The following is a 19,945-nucleotide window of genomic DNA, read 5'->3' on the forward strand; positions in this document are numbered from 1 at the left end:
AGCTTTTTGCCTGTAGCCAAAGCATCCTTCCATGCAATACCTCCAGCCTTTGTCTGGAAACATTAGGTGATGGAAAATCCACTGTATCTCTCGGTGGGCTGTGCCCTTCAGCACAGGGTGAATCAACTGGGGAACCCAAGGGCTGATGTAACCCAGTGTGAGTCAATACTCTGAAAGCTTTAAATAAATCACGTTGGAGCAAATCTTGCCCCAGAACACACCCACGGGAACTGCTGGCATCCACCATGGCTGCAACCCCAAAAGGTGGAGGTGCCGGGGCACAGGGCTTGGCACATGGTGGTGCCTCCCCTGCTGCTCTCCTGGGGATCCCTGCAGTGGAGTTTCTCTTGGGCAGGGACAGCTGGAGCTGCATACACATGTTAGTGTGGCTTGGCACGCCTGTGGATGCTTCTGCAGATGGCTGGAGATTCAACAGGAGCTGTAAATCCACAGGAGGGAAAACTAAGAGGCAGCCCATTTCTGTACCTCAGGAGGGTCATATACTTTGGAAACGCTTCCAACCAGATCCTGAGCCTTTGGGGGCTTGTCCAAACCTCCCTAAGTCCAAATGAACCAGGTTTATCCAAGTGTCCATCAAGAATCTGACCTGTAACAAAAGCAAAGCGAAACTCCTCCAATTTTCCATTATCACAGAACAAGGAGATGCTGAAAATGAGCCTCAGCAGAACCTGCAAGCCAGCAGCATAGCTTTCCTGCAACACACGGAAAAAAGAAAAACATCACATAAAATGCAAATTCTCTGAACAAACAAGCCACTTTCAATGGAGGCAAATGATGCTAAATTTGGCAGTTCTTTGCTCCTTCCCCAGCCAAACATAACAGGTACACACACTTCTAGGGAGAGATAGTCAAATCCCAAAGCTAGGATATGAAATTTCACACAAAATGACAACTGGCTCACTGGAAATGCCACCCCCAGCAAAGGCTCCATAACCAGCCTTCTCCTGCCAGCTAGCATAAAAAAGTGCTGAAAGTCGTAGAGGGAGCAGTGCAGGTCTTAAATAATTCTCTCCTCTTTGTTTTGGGTCATGGAGCCAGTTTTGCAAGCCCCAGCCTCACAGACCCCATTCTTTACATCCTTTTCTTCTGCTTTAAGGAATCATTTGCATTTTAAATATTAACTTCTGATCATATTCAATGGTATAGACAACACCTGAGCAGAGAAATATCTAATAGAGACAAGCAATTTTGGGTGGCTGAAGCAGGCAGGTTTTTCTCTGTTTCTCGATTCCTTAAGCCCTGCTTTCAGGCCTGGGCTGCTGGGTGGCATTGCCCTTACACTGAGGCTGCAGGGGACTCCATCAGGCCTCAGAGACCACCCTAATGAATACACAGAGGCACCATTTTCTAAAGCTGCACATGCAGGAGCCCAGCGGACACCCTGGGGGAGGTGCTGGGCAGGGTGGAGCATGCAAAGTCCTTTCCACCTCTGCTCCAGCTGAGCCTGGCCCTGGAGCTCCGTCTCCCCTCAGCAGAGATGAAAAGACCCCGGGAGAGATGCTCCACAAGGTGTGAGTTTACAGACCTGTTATTGCCAGAGCAGCTACATTTGCTTGCTGTAGAAGAGGTCTAAGCCCTGCTGCAACCCCTGTGTATCAAAAGACTTCCATCAGGATGGGGCATCCTCATGAAGGAATTTCCTGAAGTTGTGTTAACGTCCCCTTTTCAGGACTCGTGCATGCAGCTCCCTTAAACTCTTTCTTCAGAGTTTCAAAGATGGGATCTGAAGCATCGGGTAAATCCATTAAAGCAGTAGGTGATATCCAGGCCTAACGCTTTCCAAAATAAACATATTCCCGAGTTAGTTATTGATTTATATCAGTTTAGGTTGATCTTGTGGTTTAAACCTGATGCCTATTTTAGAAACGCTTTCACAGCCTTGCAGAAATTAGCTGCAGCACAATTTTTTGAAATTTGCCAAGGAAAATAGCTAAACGCTCTGTTTTTCCAGAACCTGAATTATGATCTGCACACACTGAGGTCAAGCAGCGAGAGTTTTGCTTATGGAATGATTCTTATCCCTCTTCCCCTGGGTTATTATACTTGGCAGAAAAACCTCTGAGTAAGATTTTACTTGAATATCTCTACTGAAGTCAGCATGCTTATTCCAGGAATTGTGAACATCAAAGGATCAGACAATTATATGTTGTGTGAGGGTTATGGCTTTGTGTGCATGTCACCCCCCACCACCCCATGAAAGGGTTTTAAAAGAAATAAAACAAAAGCAGCCATGCCCTGGCAGATGATGGGGTTAGGGTTGTGACAGAGTGAGGAAGGAGATGCCAACACTGGCAGACAGCATTGAAGAGATGCTCCTTTAATTATCATGCAAAGCATCACAGTGCTGTCCTGGGCCAAGTGGTCCTGCCCACCCCCAGCATCCCTTCTGGCTCTCCATGTGTCACAGAGGTCCAGCAAAGCTCCAGCCCCAAACCCCCTCAGAGATTTCCTGTTCGAGGCTTGCCTTGGATTTATCACTGTTATTTCCATCCCAGCTCCCCATGCTGTGAGTGCAAGTGGTGCCTGGGACCCCCAAAAGGCAGCAGAGCCACTTAGGTGGCAGCAGCAGGATCTCATGTGCTGCACTGCCCAACCCAAGCGATGCTGGCCTGCATCCCGGACCCTCTGTTGATAAATTGAGCTAAATTTGAGACCAAAACTAAGCATTCCCCTCACTAACTGCCTACATCTGGGTTCTGTGCTGAGATGGGTTTGTGCGGCCCCGCAAAGGGCTGCGCTTCATTAACAGCTTCGCATATTTTCCTCCTCTGCGTGATGAAAACGAGCTGTTGCAGACCCGCGGCAGCAGCAGCACCTCGCCTTTGCTTTCCTCCCCCCAGGCTACTCCATGCTGCAGAGCAAAGAGGTGATCCCGGTGGCTGCCATCAGCCTCCTGCCCCCGCTGCTGGTGGCGGTGATGATCACGGTGATATTTTACCTCTGCCGCACGCAGAAGCGGCGCAAGAGAGCCAAGGCGTGGGGTGGGAAACCGGGACAGCCCCCGGCGCTGCCGGAGCCAGGGAGGGCGACGGAGCGGGAGGAGAAGTTGTCCGTGCTGATGGATGAGAGCCCGGCCGGCGCCAGCCCCAGCTGCACCAGCAGCCGCCCCACGGAGCTGCTCCCCATCGAGCTGGACGAGATGGTGGGCAAAGGGCAGTTCGCGGAGGTGTGGAGGGCCAAGCTGAGCCACAGCCGCTCGGGGCAGTACGAGACGGTGGCCGTGAAGATCTTCCCCTGCGAGGAGTACTCCTCCTGGAAGAACGAGAGCCAGATCTTCACCGACACCAGCCTCAAGCACGACAGCGTCCTGCAGTTCCTCACTGCCGAGGACCGGGGCACAGGGCCCCGCCGGGAGTACTGGCTCATCACCGCCTACCACAGCCGGGGCAACCTCAAGGACTACCTGTCCCGCCACGTCCTGAGCTGGATGGACCTGCAGAAGATGGCGGGCTCCCTGGTGAGCGGGGTGGCCCACCTTCACAGCGACTACACCGCCTGCGGCCGGCCAAAGATCCCCATCGCCCACCGGGACATCAAGAGCACAAATGTCCTGGTGAAGAACGAGCAGGAGTGTGTGCTCTGCGACTTCGGCATCGCCATACGCCTCGACCCTTCCCTCACAGTGGATGACTTTGCCAACAGCGGGCAGGCAAGTATGGCCCACAAACCCTCTCTGGAGGACCCTTTGCAAGCCACCCCTGGTTGTCATGTGGCCACAGTCCTCGCCCACCCTGCTAATGTCTCTCTCTTCTTTGTGGGCAGGTAGGCACTGCCAGGTACATGGCCCCAGAGGTCCTGGAGTCCAGGGTGAATCTGGAAGACCTGGAGTCTTTCAAGCAGATGGATGTCTACTCTATGGCCCTTGTTTTGTGGGAAATGGCCTCCAGATGTGAAGTGGTAGGAGGTAGGAGCATTGCACTGTGGTTGCCGTGCGCCTTTTTGCTTCCTTACTCCCACATCCCCACTGATGGCACAGGACCTGATTTGGCGTGGCTCAGGTCCCTGCAGGGGTGCCGAGAGCTGGTGGCAGATCCCTGCCACCTGGCTGCTTGCTCTGTGTGCTGTGGCTCAAGGGAGTGGCTCAGTGGTCAAGGAGCGGGATGGGTTCCCAGGGGTCACCTGCTCCAGGCCCTGCTCAAAGCCCCCCAGCCACTGTTTCACACCCAAGCCTGTGCCAGTGATGCAAACCAAACCAAGCAGGAAGAGCCAAATGTGCCTCCACCTCCTCAACCATTTTTTTCTTCAGACAACAACTAGAAAGTTTAGGTTGCAATGGGGACCCACAAACCCTAGACTCAGGCACTTCCCAGAGCTGCATCCTGGCAACTGAAATTGAGTGTAGCAAAACAGTTCATTAACGGCCCTGGTGTTGGCCCCTACCTGCCTTCTGCCTGCTCCACTCATTCCCTTCCTTCCATATCCCACCTACTTGCAATACAAACCCACCAAGCTGCAAGAATCTCAAATCCTTGGCAAGAAAGCTGCCCCAGCTGCCCTGCATGCCCCATGCCCAATAGTGGGGGGCCCTTGCCTGGCTCAGATGGCCTGTGCATCCTTTGTTCCCAAGCCAGCATCCCAGCCATTCCTCCTCACTTATCTCTCACTTGCATTCATATCCAGGGAGGAGCTAGCAGAAACCAGGGTGGCCTCTCACCTCTGCAACAGGCAGTTTCTACTTGGCCTCCCACAACACAGGGTTGCTTTCTGTAAGGGCCATTTCTCCTCTAAGCCAATCCATGCCTGCAGCAGGAATCTAAATGCTGGTATTGTAGTCACCCCTCCCATCTTTCACCAGCACAACACTTTTTACCTGCTCAAAATATGTCTCACCTAAAGACAAACCAGGTCCTTTGTAGTGCATCTCTTGGGTTCAGGGGGGTGGTCAGATGGTTCCTCGGTGCGGTCTCTGAAAACAACCTTTATGTGAAAACCCAGCACTATGTTTCTGTGTTCAAATTCTCAATTTTTTCCAGATCTGTTTATTTTTGCAGATTGCAAAAAACAAGTGTATTCTTATCTGGTGGACCGTACCAAAACAAAGCAAAGAATGCACTAAAAACATCCTGTAATGCTGCTTTTGCTTCCTTGCAGAGGTAAAGAATTATGAGCTGCCTTTTGGGTCGAAAGTCCAGGAGCAGCCCTGTGTGGACACCATGAGGGACATTGTGCTGCATGGCAGAGGCCGACCTGAGATCCCAAGCAGCTGGCTGGTGCACCAGGTAAGCTGGGAGCAACAAGAAAAGAGCAACCCCTGTTGTCCCACTTGACCAAACCAGCCTGAAATATTGTTAAAGTTATAATCAAAGGAAAAGTGGGCAGAACTCCTCGGCTCTACTTTCAGCTCCATTGTGGTTGGCTGGGCCCACACAAACCCCACTAGACCCATTTCCCTGGTGTATAAAAGCCACCAGCCAGAGGTACAGCAAAATTTGTTGATCAATAGTCATGATTAGGAAGCATTTTGAATGCCAGGAGATGGGTTCCAGTTACCTTGAGGATAACAGCAAAATGGAGCACTTCAGTGCAAGCTCTTCTCACAAAACAATAATTCATTTGAGTCCACCCCACTTCTCCCCTAAACACCTTATCCAGAAGGCTCTAGCTCAAGAAACATGCGGTCCCTGGCACACAGCCATTCCCAGCAGGTACAGGGGGGAAAGGAAGTGCATCCAGCCTTCTGACTGCTTGGTTGTGGAGGTTTCAAGCTCAAAATCACCTCTAACATGAGAGAAAGATTTCCATTTCTACAAGGAAAGCAAACCAGGAAGAATCTCCTACATGTGAAACACCCAGGGAACACACATTAAGCTGAGAGCAGGGACCCTGCTAGGCTCAGGTTTTGCCAAGGGAAGTCTTTGACCAGCCTTCAGAGGGTCTGAAAGCAAAGTGTGTCAGCACAGAAAGCATAACCCAGTGCTCTAGAACACCATCACTTCAGCTGTGATGAGATGTGCTCTGTTAAGACCATCCGCAAGTACACCCAGACCAAACAGCTACAGAAACACAATTCCCCCCTGGCCCTGACAGGATCCCCTGTCCCAGGGCCAGTGCCTTCTTCCACGCACCAAGGACATGAGGGGTAACAGGCACACTGGCCCATGACATTAACATCTTGTGAAAAACACCATCTGCTGATCAACAATCCCATTCACCTGACAAACAAGCTGAAACATCAAGCCTGCTGGCTTTCAGAGCCTTGCAGTGTTCAGTGCATCATTTTGCAATGTCCACCCATAAAACACACTGCCACTGCCTTCGCTCTGCCCGGGTGGCACTCAGAGGCAGACTTTTCAAAGGGAAAGATACAGTTTCTTGACCTCAGGAGGCCACGTGTTCCCTACAGTGTCTCCTCTCAAAACCATGTTTGTCCAAAGACTCACAACTGACCTGACTGACCAAAGCTGCAAAGAGCATCAAATGAATCTGTGGTTTCTGCTGCACCCCCAGGGAGTTTATCAGCCAGCCAGTCCATGTCAGAAGTTCACCCAGCCTCTTTCCCAATGAAGGCAAATACAGGAACTTCAAATCAGCACTGCCACATATTTGAAGCCTTTGAGTATTCATCTCAGACATTCACCTCCTAGGGTCTCTGATAAACTTTGAAACCACAGAAAAAATATACAGAGGCTTGGGTTGTGAAAAATCACACTCTGATAGAGCCTGACCATAACTGTGCTGTTCCCTGGGCTGAGGGGAGGCTGACTGCAGTCACCTCCCAGAAACAACATTGCTGTAGTTGGGTTGGTTCAGCACACAAACAGAGCAAGGCTTTTAAGGAGGGAACTTTTATTAGATCAGCTGATGGTCACTGGGGAAGAGGAACAGAAAAGCTGTGTTGTGTTCCTGAAAGTTTGCCCCTGACTAATCTTGGCTAATCTAATAAACATCTCCTTTCAAGCCTGGCTTTACAGCATTTTCCAGGCATTTTGCAGCCGTTCTCCCCAGGATGAGGAACTGGGCAGCACCATCTGCTGGGAAGCTGCAGAAAGCCACCGGTTTGTGCCACTCCTGGGGTCAGCGCTGGCTTCCTGTGGGAGAAGGCATTGGGTGACACCAAGAAACTGTGACAAGTCACTCACCTGAATGGGCAGCACCTTCAGATGTTCTTAACAATGAAAATAAGTTTGCTGCAGAGCTCCAGATGGTACTTCCATGGTACTCCTGAGAGCATCAGGATTGCTCTCAGTCAAGCGAGGACCTATGTGTCTGGCCATGGTTGGATTTTTAGCAAGAGTCAGCATTAACTTCCCTGACAGGGCTGAGTCACCCAGCAGCAGCTCCAGGGCAACTGTTTGCAAGTCTGCACAACAAAGACAGCTGAAGAGATTTATCCCAAAGTTTCCCAGATAACTCACTAATGCCTCACGCCCATGCTTCTACCTTGTTTCACACCCCAACACATTAAAAAAAAAAAAGAAAGAAAGAAAAAAAAAAGAAAAGTTATTTAGGCCAGGTGAATTCCTGGATCTGGTTCACAAAGCAGCTGAAAAGACGGATGTACTGGCCACAACTGGAGGGCTGGTGCAGGACAGGAAGGAGCAATGGAAGCTTAAGTCAATATTGCCACTAAAAATCACTTGTACAACTCAGCAACCTTTGGAGTCTTGGAAAAACAGACATCAAATATAAAAGCCAAACTAAGTCCATTTGTAAGTGAAACAAGATGCTCCAGTTGTACCATTCAAAAGAGCATCATCACGACTGACAAGGCAAACTACAAATAACTGTCTTGATTTCAGGGTAAAATAACCACAGAAAATCTAATGACTAAACCATTTGACATTGCAAAGCTCTGTTTGAGAACAGGCTTACTTTAAAAGCTTCGCCTAAGCTAGCTCATTTTTGCATGTAATCAATTATCCTCAAATCCTTTCAACTAAGCTAATAAACGAGTGACGTCAGAGGTACTGAAACACACCATCTGTCAGTTTTACTGCACAATCCCATTCTCTCCAATCTGTGTCCATTATGGAAGACAATGGACCTCAGCAGAAAGGTCCAGAAGGACAGATGACACTGACCCTACACGTCCGTAGGACTTGCATTTTCCTTCTGTCTGGGTCCACATGACGACCTCAGGGTTCTCTCAATTGCAAATTAAGAAATACACAAAACCCACTGAAAAACATGAAGCTTTATTTAGAATAATGATTTTTCCACTGTGTTCCAACCTTAGTTGACAATGATGCCAAAAGCAATAGCACATGATAGGAATTACATGGGCAAAGGAAGGTTCAACACAGCTTCTGGTGCTAGCTGTGTTACTAACTTGAGAGTGGGAAAAATACCAGCTCAATACTACCATTTATTTTGTTTCTAAGCCCAAAATATTGACTCTTTTCAGAGCACTACACAATTGGACCAAAAAAAATATATTTCTGGGAGACATAAGCATTGTAACTGAGAGGAACTACATGTGTTCTGCAGCACGCTGGGAAGCACCCAACCACACCTCAAGCAAAACACTATTTTGTGATGAGAGAACAAGGTTCAGCTGCCTAACGCAATGAGTATTTGGCACCGTGCACCCTTTCAGAATGCCACTAAAACAAGAAGTCAGATTTAGGAAATTTAATTCCGAACTCACCCCACCCATACCCTCCCTCCAGGTGTAACAGTCAGAGCACAGGCTGGAACCTAGAGGCCTGGTCTTACCCACCATCCTGCAGGTCACCATTTGCACCTCCTCTGTCCCTCCTGATTTTAGGATGCTCTGAATGGGCAAGGCTGAGACAGGAGATGGAAGGCCTGTTTCCTTCCAGCCCTTATTTAAGTCCCACAGCCAACACAAGCCAACTTCCAGCAAGGATTTCCAGGGAGCTTGGGAAGTGCTTGGGAGCAGATCCTGGGTGAGCTGAGGCTGCTGCTCTAACACAGGCAGTGCCAGTAATGGTGGAAGCACCAGCACTTGCCACAACTTACCAAGGCTGTTTCCTTTTGGCCAAAACCAGCCTTTATGCAGGAGGCTGTCAGAAGTCGCAATAAAACACTGTTAGATCAGCTCCTCTTCCTCCTGCCTTCAGATCCTAATTTGAGCCCTTCTGCCCGCAGGGGATGCGCTTTCTGTGCGACACCATCACGGAGTGCTGGGACCACGACCCCGAGGCTCGGCTCACTGCCCACTGCGTGGCCGAGCGCTTCAACCTGATGGCACAGATGGACTGCGACGACATCCTCAACAACAACACGGACAACGAGGCCAGCAAAACAGCTTCTCCAGGTGGGGAGCACCAGGACAGCGATGGGAGCACGAATATGCAGTGACACAGCAGGCAAAAACCCTCATAACGAGGAACAAGAGGATGAGGGAGAAGCATTTAGCCCATGAGGGGAAAAAGAATCACCTCGCTGTGTTTTTCAAAATGGAACTAAGATCTAGTACATAACTTATTTATAAGATCTGTTTCCTCCCACAGATACAGTGACCTGTGGAATCAATACTTTGGTTACAGTGCAACATTATATATGAACTGATTTTGTACTTACTTTAAATGTATAATGATGCCAAAGCATTCTTTTTATTATTTTTTAAAATAATAATGTTTAATCTTTTATTAATAAGCACCTGAATTCCATGTCTATCTTTTTTAAGTCCTTGTATACTGCCCTCGTGAGTTTCTTTTCCAACTGCTTAATCTGCAGAGAACAAGACAATTTTCCTTTTTTAATGGCCTACACACACACAAAACCCCTGTTGTAGCAGCAAAAAAAACATCTTGAAATGTAATATACCCTCAATGGAAGAAACACTGGCACACAAGAAAATTATTCATTGATCAGAGTCCTTAACATTGTGCAAAGATACACAATAATCCACTCTGCAAAAGCCTGATATGCTGCAACTCCAACACACCTTTTCTCACTGGTGAATTCCTGAGTGTCCTTGATAGTTCAGGTGAAGTTTCTTTGATAGAAATGTGAGTCACCAGTGTAGACACCGCTGCTTCACACTAAAATCTCCCCATGCAGGGTATCTAGACAACTCCTTCCCCCATCAGACCAGTTTCCAGCCTCCTCTAGCCAGATCTGTGCTACAGTGTCAACACAAAAGTGTTGGCTAATTCTTCTTGCAACTCTCGCACCCCTCTGCTGAGTTACCCCCCCTGAGGAAACTCAATAAGACAGAACTCAGACCTTTTATTCCCATAATCACCACACCAAGCCAGGCTGCCTCTATTCTGGAAAGCAATTAAGGAAAGGTAAGTAATAACTTGCTCTGAACCCTGGCACTGTGCAAATTCCTCCACCCTTGGGAGCAAAAGGGAATAGAAACCGTAAGTGATCCTAAGCCCTGCACGCCCATACCTGACACCTACACAGAGGTGTATCTTTCAGGATAGCACTGGAGAGGAATTCCTGGCTTGCCACCACGCAGCTGCATGGATCAGCCCTGAAAGAGGGGAAAGGAGCAAACTGTACAGTAGCCATGAGCTTTCTACAGCCGAGGCTCCCCAGTGTGGAGCAGGGAAGCAGATCTGCAGGGCTGGTTTGGTTTACTAAAATGCTGTGACAGCACCAACCCATACAAAAAGCTTTTCTTCTCTAGCTATTGTTTCCACCTCTTTGGACTGTTTCCACAGCTCCTAAATTAAAAGCCTAGAACCAAATTGTCCCTAAATCCTTCAAAGGACAGAAGGGGAATGAACTAGGTTACATGAAATTTAAATAACAAAAAATTTGCTTAGCTACCACATATAAATCTCCACCTGCAACTGTGGCCACACCTGTCATTCTCACTAATCTTCACCTGGCTGTTACCTCCTGTCATTTTACAATTTTTCAAGTTAACCCTTTTCTCTTGAATCACATCATCCCCAGTTCCCCCACAAATACACTTTTTCCACCCACCTGACTTCAGTCTCATTTCCTTAATACATTTAACCACTGCTCTAGTCTATGGGGCAGCTTTTCTGTCATGAATATAAAAAACACAGGAACACACCAAACTCCCCTCAGGCTGTCCAATCTTTCCTTCTCATAATATTTCATGCAGAGTTTCCGTACCAAGTTTTGTACCAAGTTGTTTGGATACACTGATAAATATGTTTACTTGGTCTTCCAAGTTCGGCTCAAGAGGCTTTAAAAGGCACTCTGACCTGTTTTTCCCACAGATGACAGGGACAGAGGGACCAGCCTGTGCAAACCAGACACTTGAAAGCTGCATCTGATTCTGATGGCTGAAATCCAGATTTTCCTAGGGAGACAGACTTCATCCTAGGCTTGATAGTTTACACTGTAAATATGCTGAAAACTTAATCTATTCTCCTGCCTTTTGCCTAAAACCTTGAACAACCCAATTTGCATATTGCATTTTTTTCATAAAACACAAATCCATCAGGATCACATGCCTGAATGCCTGCATTAAATAGGAGTGACTTGTCACACTCTGTTTTCCATGAGCAGCAGGCTGCACAGTACCTCTGAAGAAAGCCACTTATTTAAGTTCCAAGAGCTGTTTACAATTCAGGGAGCCTAAAACCACTGAGATCAATCAGAACTTTGCTCTTAAATTCAGTGGAGCCCAATCAGGCCAAAAAGACAGAAGGGATCATAAGCCAAAGTCCTACATTTTGCCATGCTCCCTGTTGAACACACTGTGGTTCTAGCAAATGTCTACATAGGAAGCAGCAGTGAGCGCTTCCCTGCTCTCCAGAAGGTACAAGATGGAAACAACAGCAGTTATGCAAGAGAATCAAATCTGGTCAGAGTTAAAAATACATCCATTAGTCCGCAGGGTGCTTGCAACTCCCAGAAGAATCACAATTACAATTTAAGCTGGATGTACGGTGGCTAGTTGTTTTTTTATTTAACTGTTTTCAACTATGTCCTTTGTTTTGAGAAGTAGAAATCTGCATCCTAACTAAATCCACATCAGGAACCATTCCAGTTCTGGTGATCATCTGAGCAAAGGAAGGTTTTACCTTCTTTTTTCCTAGCAGCATCTCCATGTTAAAAGAAATCATTTCATGCGTTTTATAAAGCTACTTCTTCAGCATTGGGTTTATTTTTACACAACAAAATTAGTAACAGCTTTCCTAGTGTGAAACCACAAGCATACCAGATGAGGGAGGAAGAGAAATAACTTGACTGATAATGTTATATAAGGAACACAAATGGGTTTATGGTCAACATAGGAGCTTTTCAGTCTGATTTACAGCCATTACCTTGACAAATTCCCAAATCAAAATTTTAAGCAGAGCTCAGTGACTGAGTCATAAGTCTCTATTTTAGTAAGCACAAGTTTGATCCCTGGAGTATGCTCAGCTGAAAAAGGTTTATTTTTGCTCTGATCACTGCAATATTAAAAGCTGGACCTTGCACCACAGCCCTTTCTGTTTGTTTAAATCAAATGTGCCAAGTGACACAGATAAAATAACTATGAAACATATATTTATTTTGTTTCTCTACCACCCCCAGTTTGGTGCAGGTACCAACAAACCATGGAAGAAATTCATGTTACACTACGATTCCTACCCCAAATCCTGGAATAGGCTAGGAGTGCACCCCAAATATGCCACAGATCCAGAAACAAGGAGGAACTAATCCCACTGTTTTAATTTTTATTTTTATTCCTGGTTAAACATGAAAATGCGCAGTGGATATCCAAAACTATCATAACAGGATGGTTGGAAAGAATATCACAAATAAGACAAGTAGGGCCTAAAACATTCTTCTGCTGGAGAATATACTTCCTACTTGAGCACACAGTGCCAAAATATCCCACTTTTGGGACCAAGGAAAGCCCAGACAGATCTCCAGCGTAAAAGATAATAACAACCTACTCTTTCCAGTCACCTGATCTCTAGGAAAGCAGACAGAACAAATGAATCATTTTGTAGCTTTATTATCCCCCCCACTTCTCACAAACGGACTATGACTCGCATTGAGATCTCAGTGCATTTCACAGCAAAAAAAAAAATGTACAAGAGGATCAAAACAGTTGTGCATAAACCCAACTCCTTTTTTTTTTTGCATGATTTACAGTTTGTGTTGAAAGTTAACATGGTTATTTAAACCTTCTGATGCATTCTTACACTTGCATCTCCTCTATGGAAAACATCTTACCAGATCACACACTTGTGAGTTCTCACGATGCTGGATCAGGTGCAGCCATTGCAATGGCTGGGAAGTGGCAGATAATGTTATATACACTGATTGGAAGACTACATCAGAAGAAAAAACAGAGTAAGGCACCACTGTTGGAAAAATTAAGGTAGCTTGTAGTTACAACAATAACGAAAGCCATAATAAGTACTATTCTTAATTGCCAGCAATTCTTAGACTTCAATAAAATAGTTATTAAAAAAAAAAGGATGTTTGTACCTGAATACAGTTTCCTGATATCTGATTGTGTTTCAAATCAATACCCAGTCCTCAGCATAATCAGTTGTTTGGTTTTTTGTTTTTATGGTAAGATGAAAAATCAAGACCTACAGTCCATGTATTCAAGGTCACATTTCACTGCTTTGCTCTGAACAACACCACAGGAAAAAAACCAAAACAATCCAAAGGACAGTTTGTAACACTGATACTTCATCTCTGAGATGATTAGATGGGCAGAAAAATTTAAATACAAAAATTGTACATTTTCTGTTCATTTTGAAAGCCTTAGTCCTCGGGAAGAGAAGTTGGAGGAGAAAAAAACAGGCCAAACCTCATTACTTTATAACTTGAGAAAAATCAGTCACTCAAAGAGATTTAATAAAATTAGAGTTGAAAAGTGTTCAAATTACTTTTCCAATTCAAGTCAATTATTTCAAGTATATTAAAACGTTTCAGAGGAAAAATTTCTCCATGGTTACACGTCTAATTGCTTTTATAAATCCATAAAAAAGAAAAGTAGTCTCTACATATATTCCATGTTCCTCCAATGCATGCACACATTCTCTCCGAAGAAAAGGTCGTCATGATCCAGCTGTTTCTTAATACTGATTTCGGGCACATCTTCCAAACACCCCTCCAGTTTTCGCCAAGAAGGTTAATTACTGGGCATAAAAGCAGCAATATTTTGTTGCTATTGTCTACATGGGTACTGAGAAGGTTTCAGTTATTAAAGGGCTTGATGCAGATTCCAAAAGAGTTCATATGTCACTCCAAAATTCAACAGGTCTCTCTTCTCTTAGGCAGCTTTTGCAATCAGATCTACTTAGAAGAATCTTACACAATGCAGATAAAATCTCTTGGGTCATACAAAAAACAAGGTGGTTGAATGTACCTGCCAAGTTTGTCTCTACAACTTGGATTTTTACCTTTTTTTTAAATAGCTTTAAAGTGCCCTAGTATAGTTATTTCTTTACGCTCATTTAAACTTGCACAATTACATAAAAAGGGGACACTCAGTGTGATTACTGTGTTTTGAGAGACAGAGGAAAAGGAGAGGAAAATCAGAAAACTCATCTTAAAGCAGTTTTTTTTTTCTAGTTAGTGTCTGTTTGCTGAGTTTGTGCGGCAGAGACTGTTTTCCACAGGGGTTTATGATAAACCCAGCCATCTCCCTGCAATTTGAAGAGAAAATATGGTTATAATAAAGACACTGCCCTGAGAGAATTCCCTTCACATAACTGTTAGGCTGATAACTGTGAAAACCAGAGGGACATAGCTTATACCTTCAACTCCACAGACTAAGGCACAGAGGTGAATGCTGCAGGCTTCTGACACTACTTCAGAACACGTGCAGGCTCTTGCCGAGCCACAGCACTCTCTGGGAGTCGACTGCACTTGTAATTAACCCAGTCAAAGAGCCACTCTTCTCCACTCCATGATCCAAATTACTTTAAGAAGCCAAATAAGCAGCCAGCAGAGGCAGTTACCCAGGACTGTCAGCTCTAACACACACCAACTGCTCATCTAGAAATGAAGTAGCTCAGGATTAAGTTTAAACATTTTCTGAGTACATCTGTGTCTTGGGTTAGCAACAGAATTTCATCTTTTCTAAATCTGGATACTAACAATACAACTATGTAAGTCTGAGCTAATTACACTAACACAGCTTTAGAGAACATAAACCTTTATTGGAGCTAACAGATAGTCCTGAACCTTACAAAACAGAACTGGAAGAAAGCCAAGAAAAAGAAACTTTTTGGACTATGTTCTAAACCCTTACTAAATCATAGATATGGGAAGAAGAAGGTGTAATTACATTACTGATGTGTTACACATAAAGCTTTAATTGTAAGGAGAATCTAAACTACTACAGCATAAATTTCAGTCAAGTCCTCCCCTCTTGCAAAGGGCTCAACAAAGCTCTCCACACAACAGGATCTCATCACCTGGACCACAAGAAAAGCCTGTTTTAAAGTTATCATACCAGCAACCCCCAATCCTCCTAGGGAGGCTGCAGTTCATCTTGTTAAATCTTACTATATTATTGCTACTAACATTGTTGAAGTACAGGCTAAGCCACAAATAAGCTATATCCAAAATCTAATGTAGAAGAAGAAAAAAATTAGTGCAAAGTTGAGAATAAACTCATGTTCACTCTTTCTAGCAATATGCTGGGTACATACACACACAGCCTAGGCAAAATTAGTACTACTGATCATTTTCTTTGGATACTTACTGTTACACTCAAACATCTATATGCAAAGCTGTTTTCTGTGTGCTTGGTCAAGGAAACCGGACCACGAAACAGGCAAACATTTTGATGCAAGGGAATCACAGAATCAAAGTGTTTGGGAAGTGAAGAATAAAGTCACACCTTTACATGTTTAGGAGTCTTTATGTTACCTTACTCCTATGGATCCCATGGACCTAAACTATAAGATCTAAGGCCAAATTCTCTTTTCGGACAGGACACAAACACACGTGTGCACCTGCTTGCATAATAGATCTGCTCCTGTCTTCATCAACAGCTAAATGCTTGGGAACTTACATCTTTAAGGAAGTATTTAGTACACCAAGGTGTTTCTGTTTCAGCACGAAGTCTCTCTTCGTTCCTCTGTCGTTCTTCAAGGGCTCGCTTGTGCTCTGTAGCCTTATCAATGTCTCCATCCCGCAGAGACTCTGTCACATGCTGCCACAGCCTCCTGCAAAACAAATGGGTAACTTTACTGTTCAAAAGTTTCCTCAGCCTGTCCCCTCGAACTACAGGATCACTGCAAGCAGTTCTCTCAGAACAGGAGCATTTCCTCCCCTTACAGTGAAAACCAGCCCAGGTCCGAGTGCGATGCTGTTGTGCAGGTAAGGGCTCACGGCTATGCCAGCAACTGGGAGCAGGTAGGAATGGCTCTGAGGTTTTGGCAGTGCCAATCTAATGTCTGTTTGCGAACCCTTTAAACCTGCTATGGAAGTGTTATTCAACAAGCAGTTTCTTGTGAGGATGTCCCTTGTCAGGAGCTGCCCTGCTGTGCAGCTGACGGTTAAAAACAAAACATATAAGGAGGCTCTGTTCTAGCAGGCACTTCGTGAACTCGAAAAAACATCTGTTCATGAATAAGAGACAAGATAAACGACTATGTGCCTGCGCTTGGTTTTTGCACTTTTTTTCTGTACTCTTGACTTTTATTTTTAAAAGCATGAAAAATTAAGATCACTGCTGCTAAGCACTATGCACAAATAATTTCTACATTTGCAGGTTTTCCTAAGGCACTCACCAGACTGCTTAGGGCAAAAAGGATCAGGCACGAGCAAGCACATACTCTACCTAGATTCAAAGGGTCCTTGCTTCTCCAGGGGCCGGACTCGTTTTCTTGTCACAGTCAGTTTTGTCAAGTCCACGTATTTTGTCTCCCCGTTGCTGTAGGTGAACTCAAGCACACTGTTCCACTCCCCCTGCACTCTGCACACCACCGTGTTCGTTGCGTTCTGCTTCACTTCACCCGTGACTCTAGCAAAGAAATTTGGTTTTAAAAGGCCATGTCCAAAATCACCTGAGGACTCTTAGTTGCATAATCACTCAATCCTGAATGAGTTTGCAAACTTGCCACATTGCCTTGAAAAACGTTAGTTCCTTGAATTTCATTTGCATGGAGAAGCTGAAAGAGCAAAGTGACTTTCACTCACTGCTCTAGTTCTCCTCAGGTTACCCAGGAAACTCCATTTTTGGCTTCACCTTAAGCTTATTTCAAACCTTTTAAGGGAATTGAAAATGAAAAAGAAACTAACACAGGCCGGTTCACATGTAACAAGAAGTTGATCATTGCCACTTGAAACATCACATCACAGGTACATAGTTCAGACTTCTTTTAATAAAAATTAAACTTTCTAGCAAGAATATATCTCATGACCTGCTGGCACTCCATCTCGAATGTTTATATTTCAATGTTCTCCATATGTAGGTGGTCTCGTTTTTATGTTGCTCATATAAGCAGCAGACACATAAAAGGCAGAAGAACAAGGTAGGAAACTAGGAATCAGGAGAACTCCTTTTGTTTCCTGTCTCATCCACAGAAACCTCTGCCAATAACAAGATATGAAAAATGTCTTTCTAACATGCACTGTTTCATTCAAGGTGCTGCACAGTGCTCAAGTATCACCATAATTACACACTGATGCACATTTTTCTCCTCAACATCAAGACCTGTCCAAAGACCTTCTGACACCCACTCCATCCTGACCCAGTTGTGGAGCACTTCTCGGCAAGCAAATTACCACCCTCAAACAGAACTTTTATCCTAGAAACAAAGAATCAAAAGGGTTTGCACATTATGCAAACCAGATTTGAGATGTTCTCAGTTGTAAGGAGCTGCAGGATTCACAAAGGACACTATCTCCAGCTCCAATTAAACTGCAATTACCTGTACCCAAGCTCCCTAAAATACACCACTCTCCAGCTCCCCTTCCTGCATTTCATCATCACACACAAAAAGCACAGGCTACATCTCTTTCCACACTTCTATACTGAGCAGCTAGGAACAGCTGACTTGCACACCACAACTACATACAGGAGAGCAGGAAAGCAGCACTTCTGTGCTCCCACCCTGTGTGTGGTGCCACACTCAGAGGAAGAAGGGAGCACAGAACACCAATCCCACTTCCCTTCCTCCACACGCACTGGTCACTCCCTGCTGTGTCTACACTGACCTGGCATCAAAATAGAGAAATTAATCTCTCAAGCAACAAAACAAGGATAACAGGTCAGACCTTTCAGCACAGAGACACTGGATGCCAGTCAAATCAGAGCTGCAGGGAATCCCTGGGGCAAGCGGGGAAAGCTCACAGCCAGCTCACAGCAAGAAGCAGCAGCCAGGACTTCTGCCACATCATGGTCCAGCAGCTTAAACCTAATTTAACCTCACTAGAAATATCTTTAAAAAATCCCAAATAGACTGATAAATATCTGCTGCTCACACACAGTTTTCCATCACAAAAATTTAAGATTCATCATTTTAAGAATAAAAGCACATTTACAATTTTTGGTTTTTTGTGGAAGTTAACAAGCACTAACAATTATTGAAACCAACTGAAAGAGAAGTGACAAGCAAGCAGCCTTCATTTTGTGCTGCTTTTCATTCTGCGACTTCCACACCTCACCAAAGCTACTACACGAGGTGGAGTCCCTGTTCTCCTCCCAAGAGTTCCACGAACAGCCTGAATCCACAGGATGCCAGAGACCAGCCCAGTCTGACTCTGCAATTACATCTTCACAATTTTAAGACTTGATTTTTTCCAAGCATTGTGTGGTAACAACACAATACTGACATCTAGTATTTTAACATCAATCATAAAATCACTGTCTCTGCTCAGCTTGAAGTAAACAAAGCCGTATCACTCACTACTAAGGTGCAGTATTGACCTGCTCCATTAAACTCTCATTACAACTTGTATTTCTCTAAGTTGCTTTGCTCTGTGACACACATCCATTCCCAGCATTGCAGACCATAGTATCTGCCTGAACTAGTACTAGTGATAAAAATCTGGTAGCAGTTATTTGTAAGCTTGGCATGACTGATATATGTCTAGCTGTTCGTTATCATTATCCTCTATTTCATCCAGCTAAAGAGGTACAGGACCAAGGAGCTAATATCCAGCTGAGGTCTAACAAGAAGGGTCACTCTACAAAAAAAATCTATACCATTGCCATAGCAACTCACTTGCACTCTGGGTAACCATGACAACACTGCTGCTTCCCCATCCAGAGATTCTTTTGGCAATGTCCAATCATCACCATGTCAAATTTTCAATAGTTGCAGTACCTTGAACAGATCTCTCTTTAAAAAGCCTCTACATCTGTGACTAATTTCAGAGAGACAAATAACAAAACAGTTTCCAAAATTAAATCACTGAAGTAAAATTACATCCTATCACTCATTTTTTATGGCACAAGAGGAGCTATCCCAAGGTGGAAGATACATTGTAATCGATGGAAAAAAATTCCAAACGATGTGTCACTTTCAAATTGCATCAAGTGAAACAGAATTACATGAAAGCTTCAGTTCTCCAGCTGCCATTGGGACAGGGGAGCTATACTTCCAAGTTAAATTCCAGGCAGGTATGGGAATTTATGGGGCAAGGTGAGGTTTTTTTGTATTCTTTAAGCAACAAATACAGCCTTACTCTACTGTTTAAGGAAAAATGATTTAGAGAAGACTGCTGATTTTTTGCAACCTGAGAGAGCAACCCACATCTAAGGAATTCTGATGTCCTAAGCTGTTACATATTTCATATTATGATCTCCAACATTATTTAAATAAACACGATTCAGCAAACAGCAGAGTGCAAAATGCTCTGGATTCTTTGTGTTACTACCACCCAATTTGTTCCTTCCTCAATTAATTGCCTATATTAGCACAAGAGTAATCTGCAGCAGTCTTACTACAAAATGTCAAAAAATCCCTTTTGCACCAACTGTGCAGACACTTCCTAGTATTTGCTAGAAGCAACCCCAAACAAATTTCCCCTGGATCTTCTTTCATTTACCTGTTAGTTTCAAAACATGCATACAAGTGAAGAACTACCATTAAAAGAATTACTGCTTTTGTCTTCA

The 19,945-nt window shown here is 44.7% G+C and overlaps 2 protein-coding genes across 5 annotated transcripts in view; one reads left to right on the forward strand and one right to left on the reverse strand.

The window, feature by feature from the left end:
* The window catches only part of LOC135417386 (TGF-beta receptor type-2-like), a 35,855-nt gene extending 22,523 nt beyond the window's left edge, over positions 1–13,332 (forward strand). The window contains exons 4-7 of one of the 2 annotated variants that reach the window (XM_064661468.1): positions 2,862–3,670; positions 3,784–3,925; positions 5,113–5,240; positions 9,073–13,332. In XM_064661468.1, coding sequence (XP_064517538.1) covers positions 2,862–3,670; positions 3,784–3,925; positions 5,113–5,240; positions 9,073–9,285 — 1,292 coding nt within the window. In that variant the 3' untranslated portion in view covers positions 9,286–13,332. Of the gene's footprint in view, positions 1–2,861; positions 3,675–3,783; positions 3,926–5,112; positions 5,241–9,072 lie in introns of both variants that reach the window. The other variant, XM_064661467.1, reaches the window with a different exon arrangement.
* OSBPL11 (oxysterol binding protein like 11) overlaps positions 12,850–19,945 on the reverse strand; it is a 39,849-nt gene continuing 32,753 nt past the window's right edge. For all 3 annotated transcript variants that reach the window (XM_064661464.1, XM_064661465.1, XM_064661466.1), the window contains 3 exons: positions 16,664–16,846; positions 15,893–16,046; positions 12,850–14,516 (listed from right to left, as the gene is read on the reverse strand). In XM_064661464.1, coding sequence (XP_064517534.1) covers positions 14,439–14,516; positions 15,893–16,046; positions 16,664–16,846 — 415 coding nt within the window. In that variant the 3' untranslated portion in view covers positions 12,850–14,438. The remainder of the gene's footprint in view (positions 14,517–15,892; positions 16,047–16,663; positions 16,847–19,945) is intronic.

The sequence above is a fragment of the Pseudopipra pipra genome, chromosome 7, assembly GCF_036250125.1.
Source record: "Pseudopipra pipra isolate bDixPip1 chromosome 7, bDixPip1.hap1, whole genome shotgun sequence".
Classification (NCBI taxonomy): domain Eukaryota; kingdom Metazoa; phylum Chordata; class Aves; order Passeriformes; family Pipridae; genus Pseudopipra; species Pseudopipra pipra.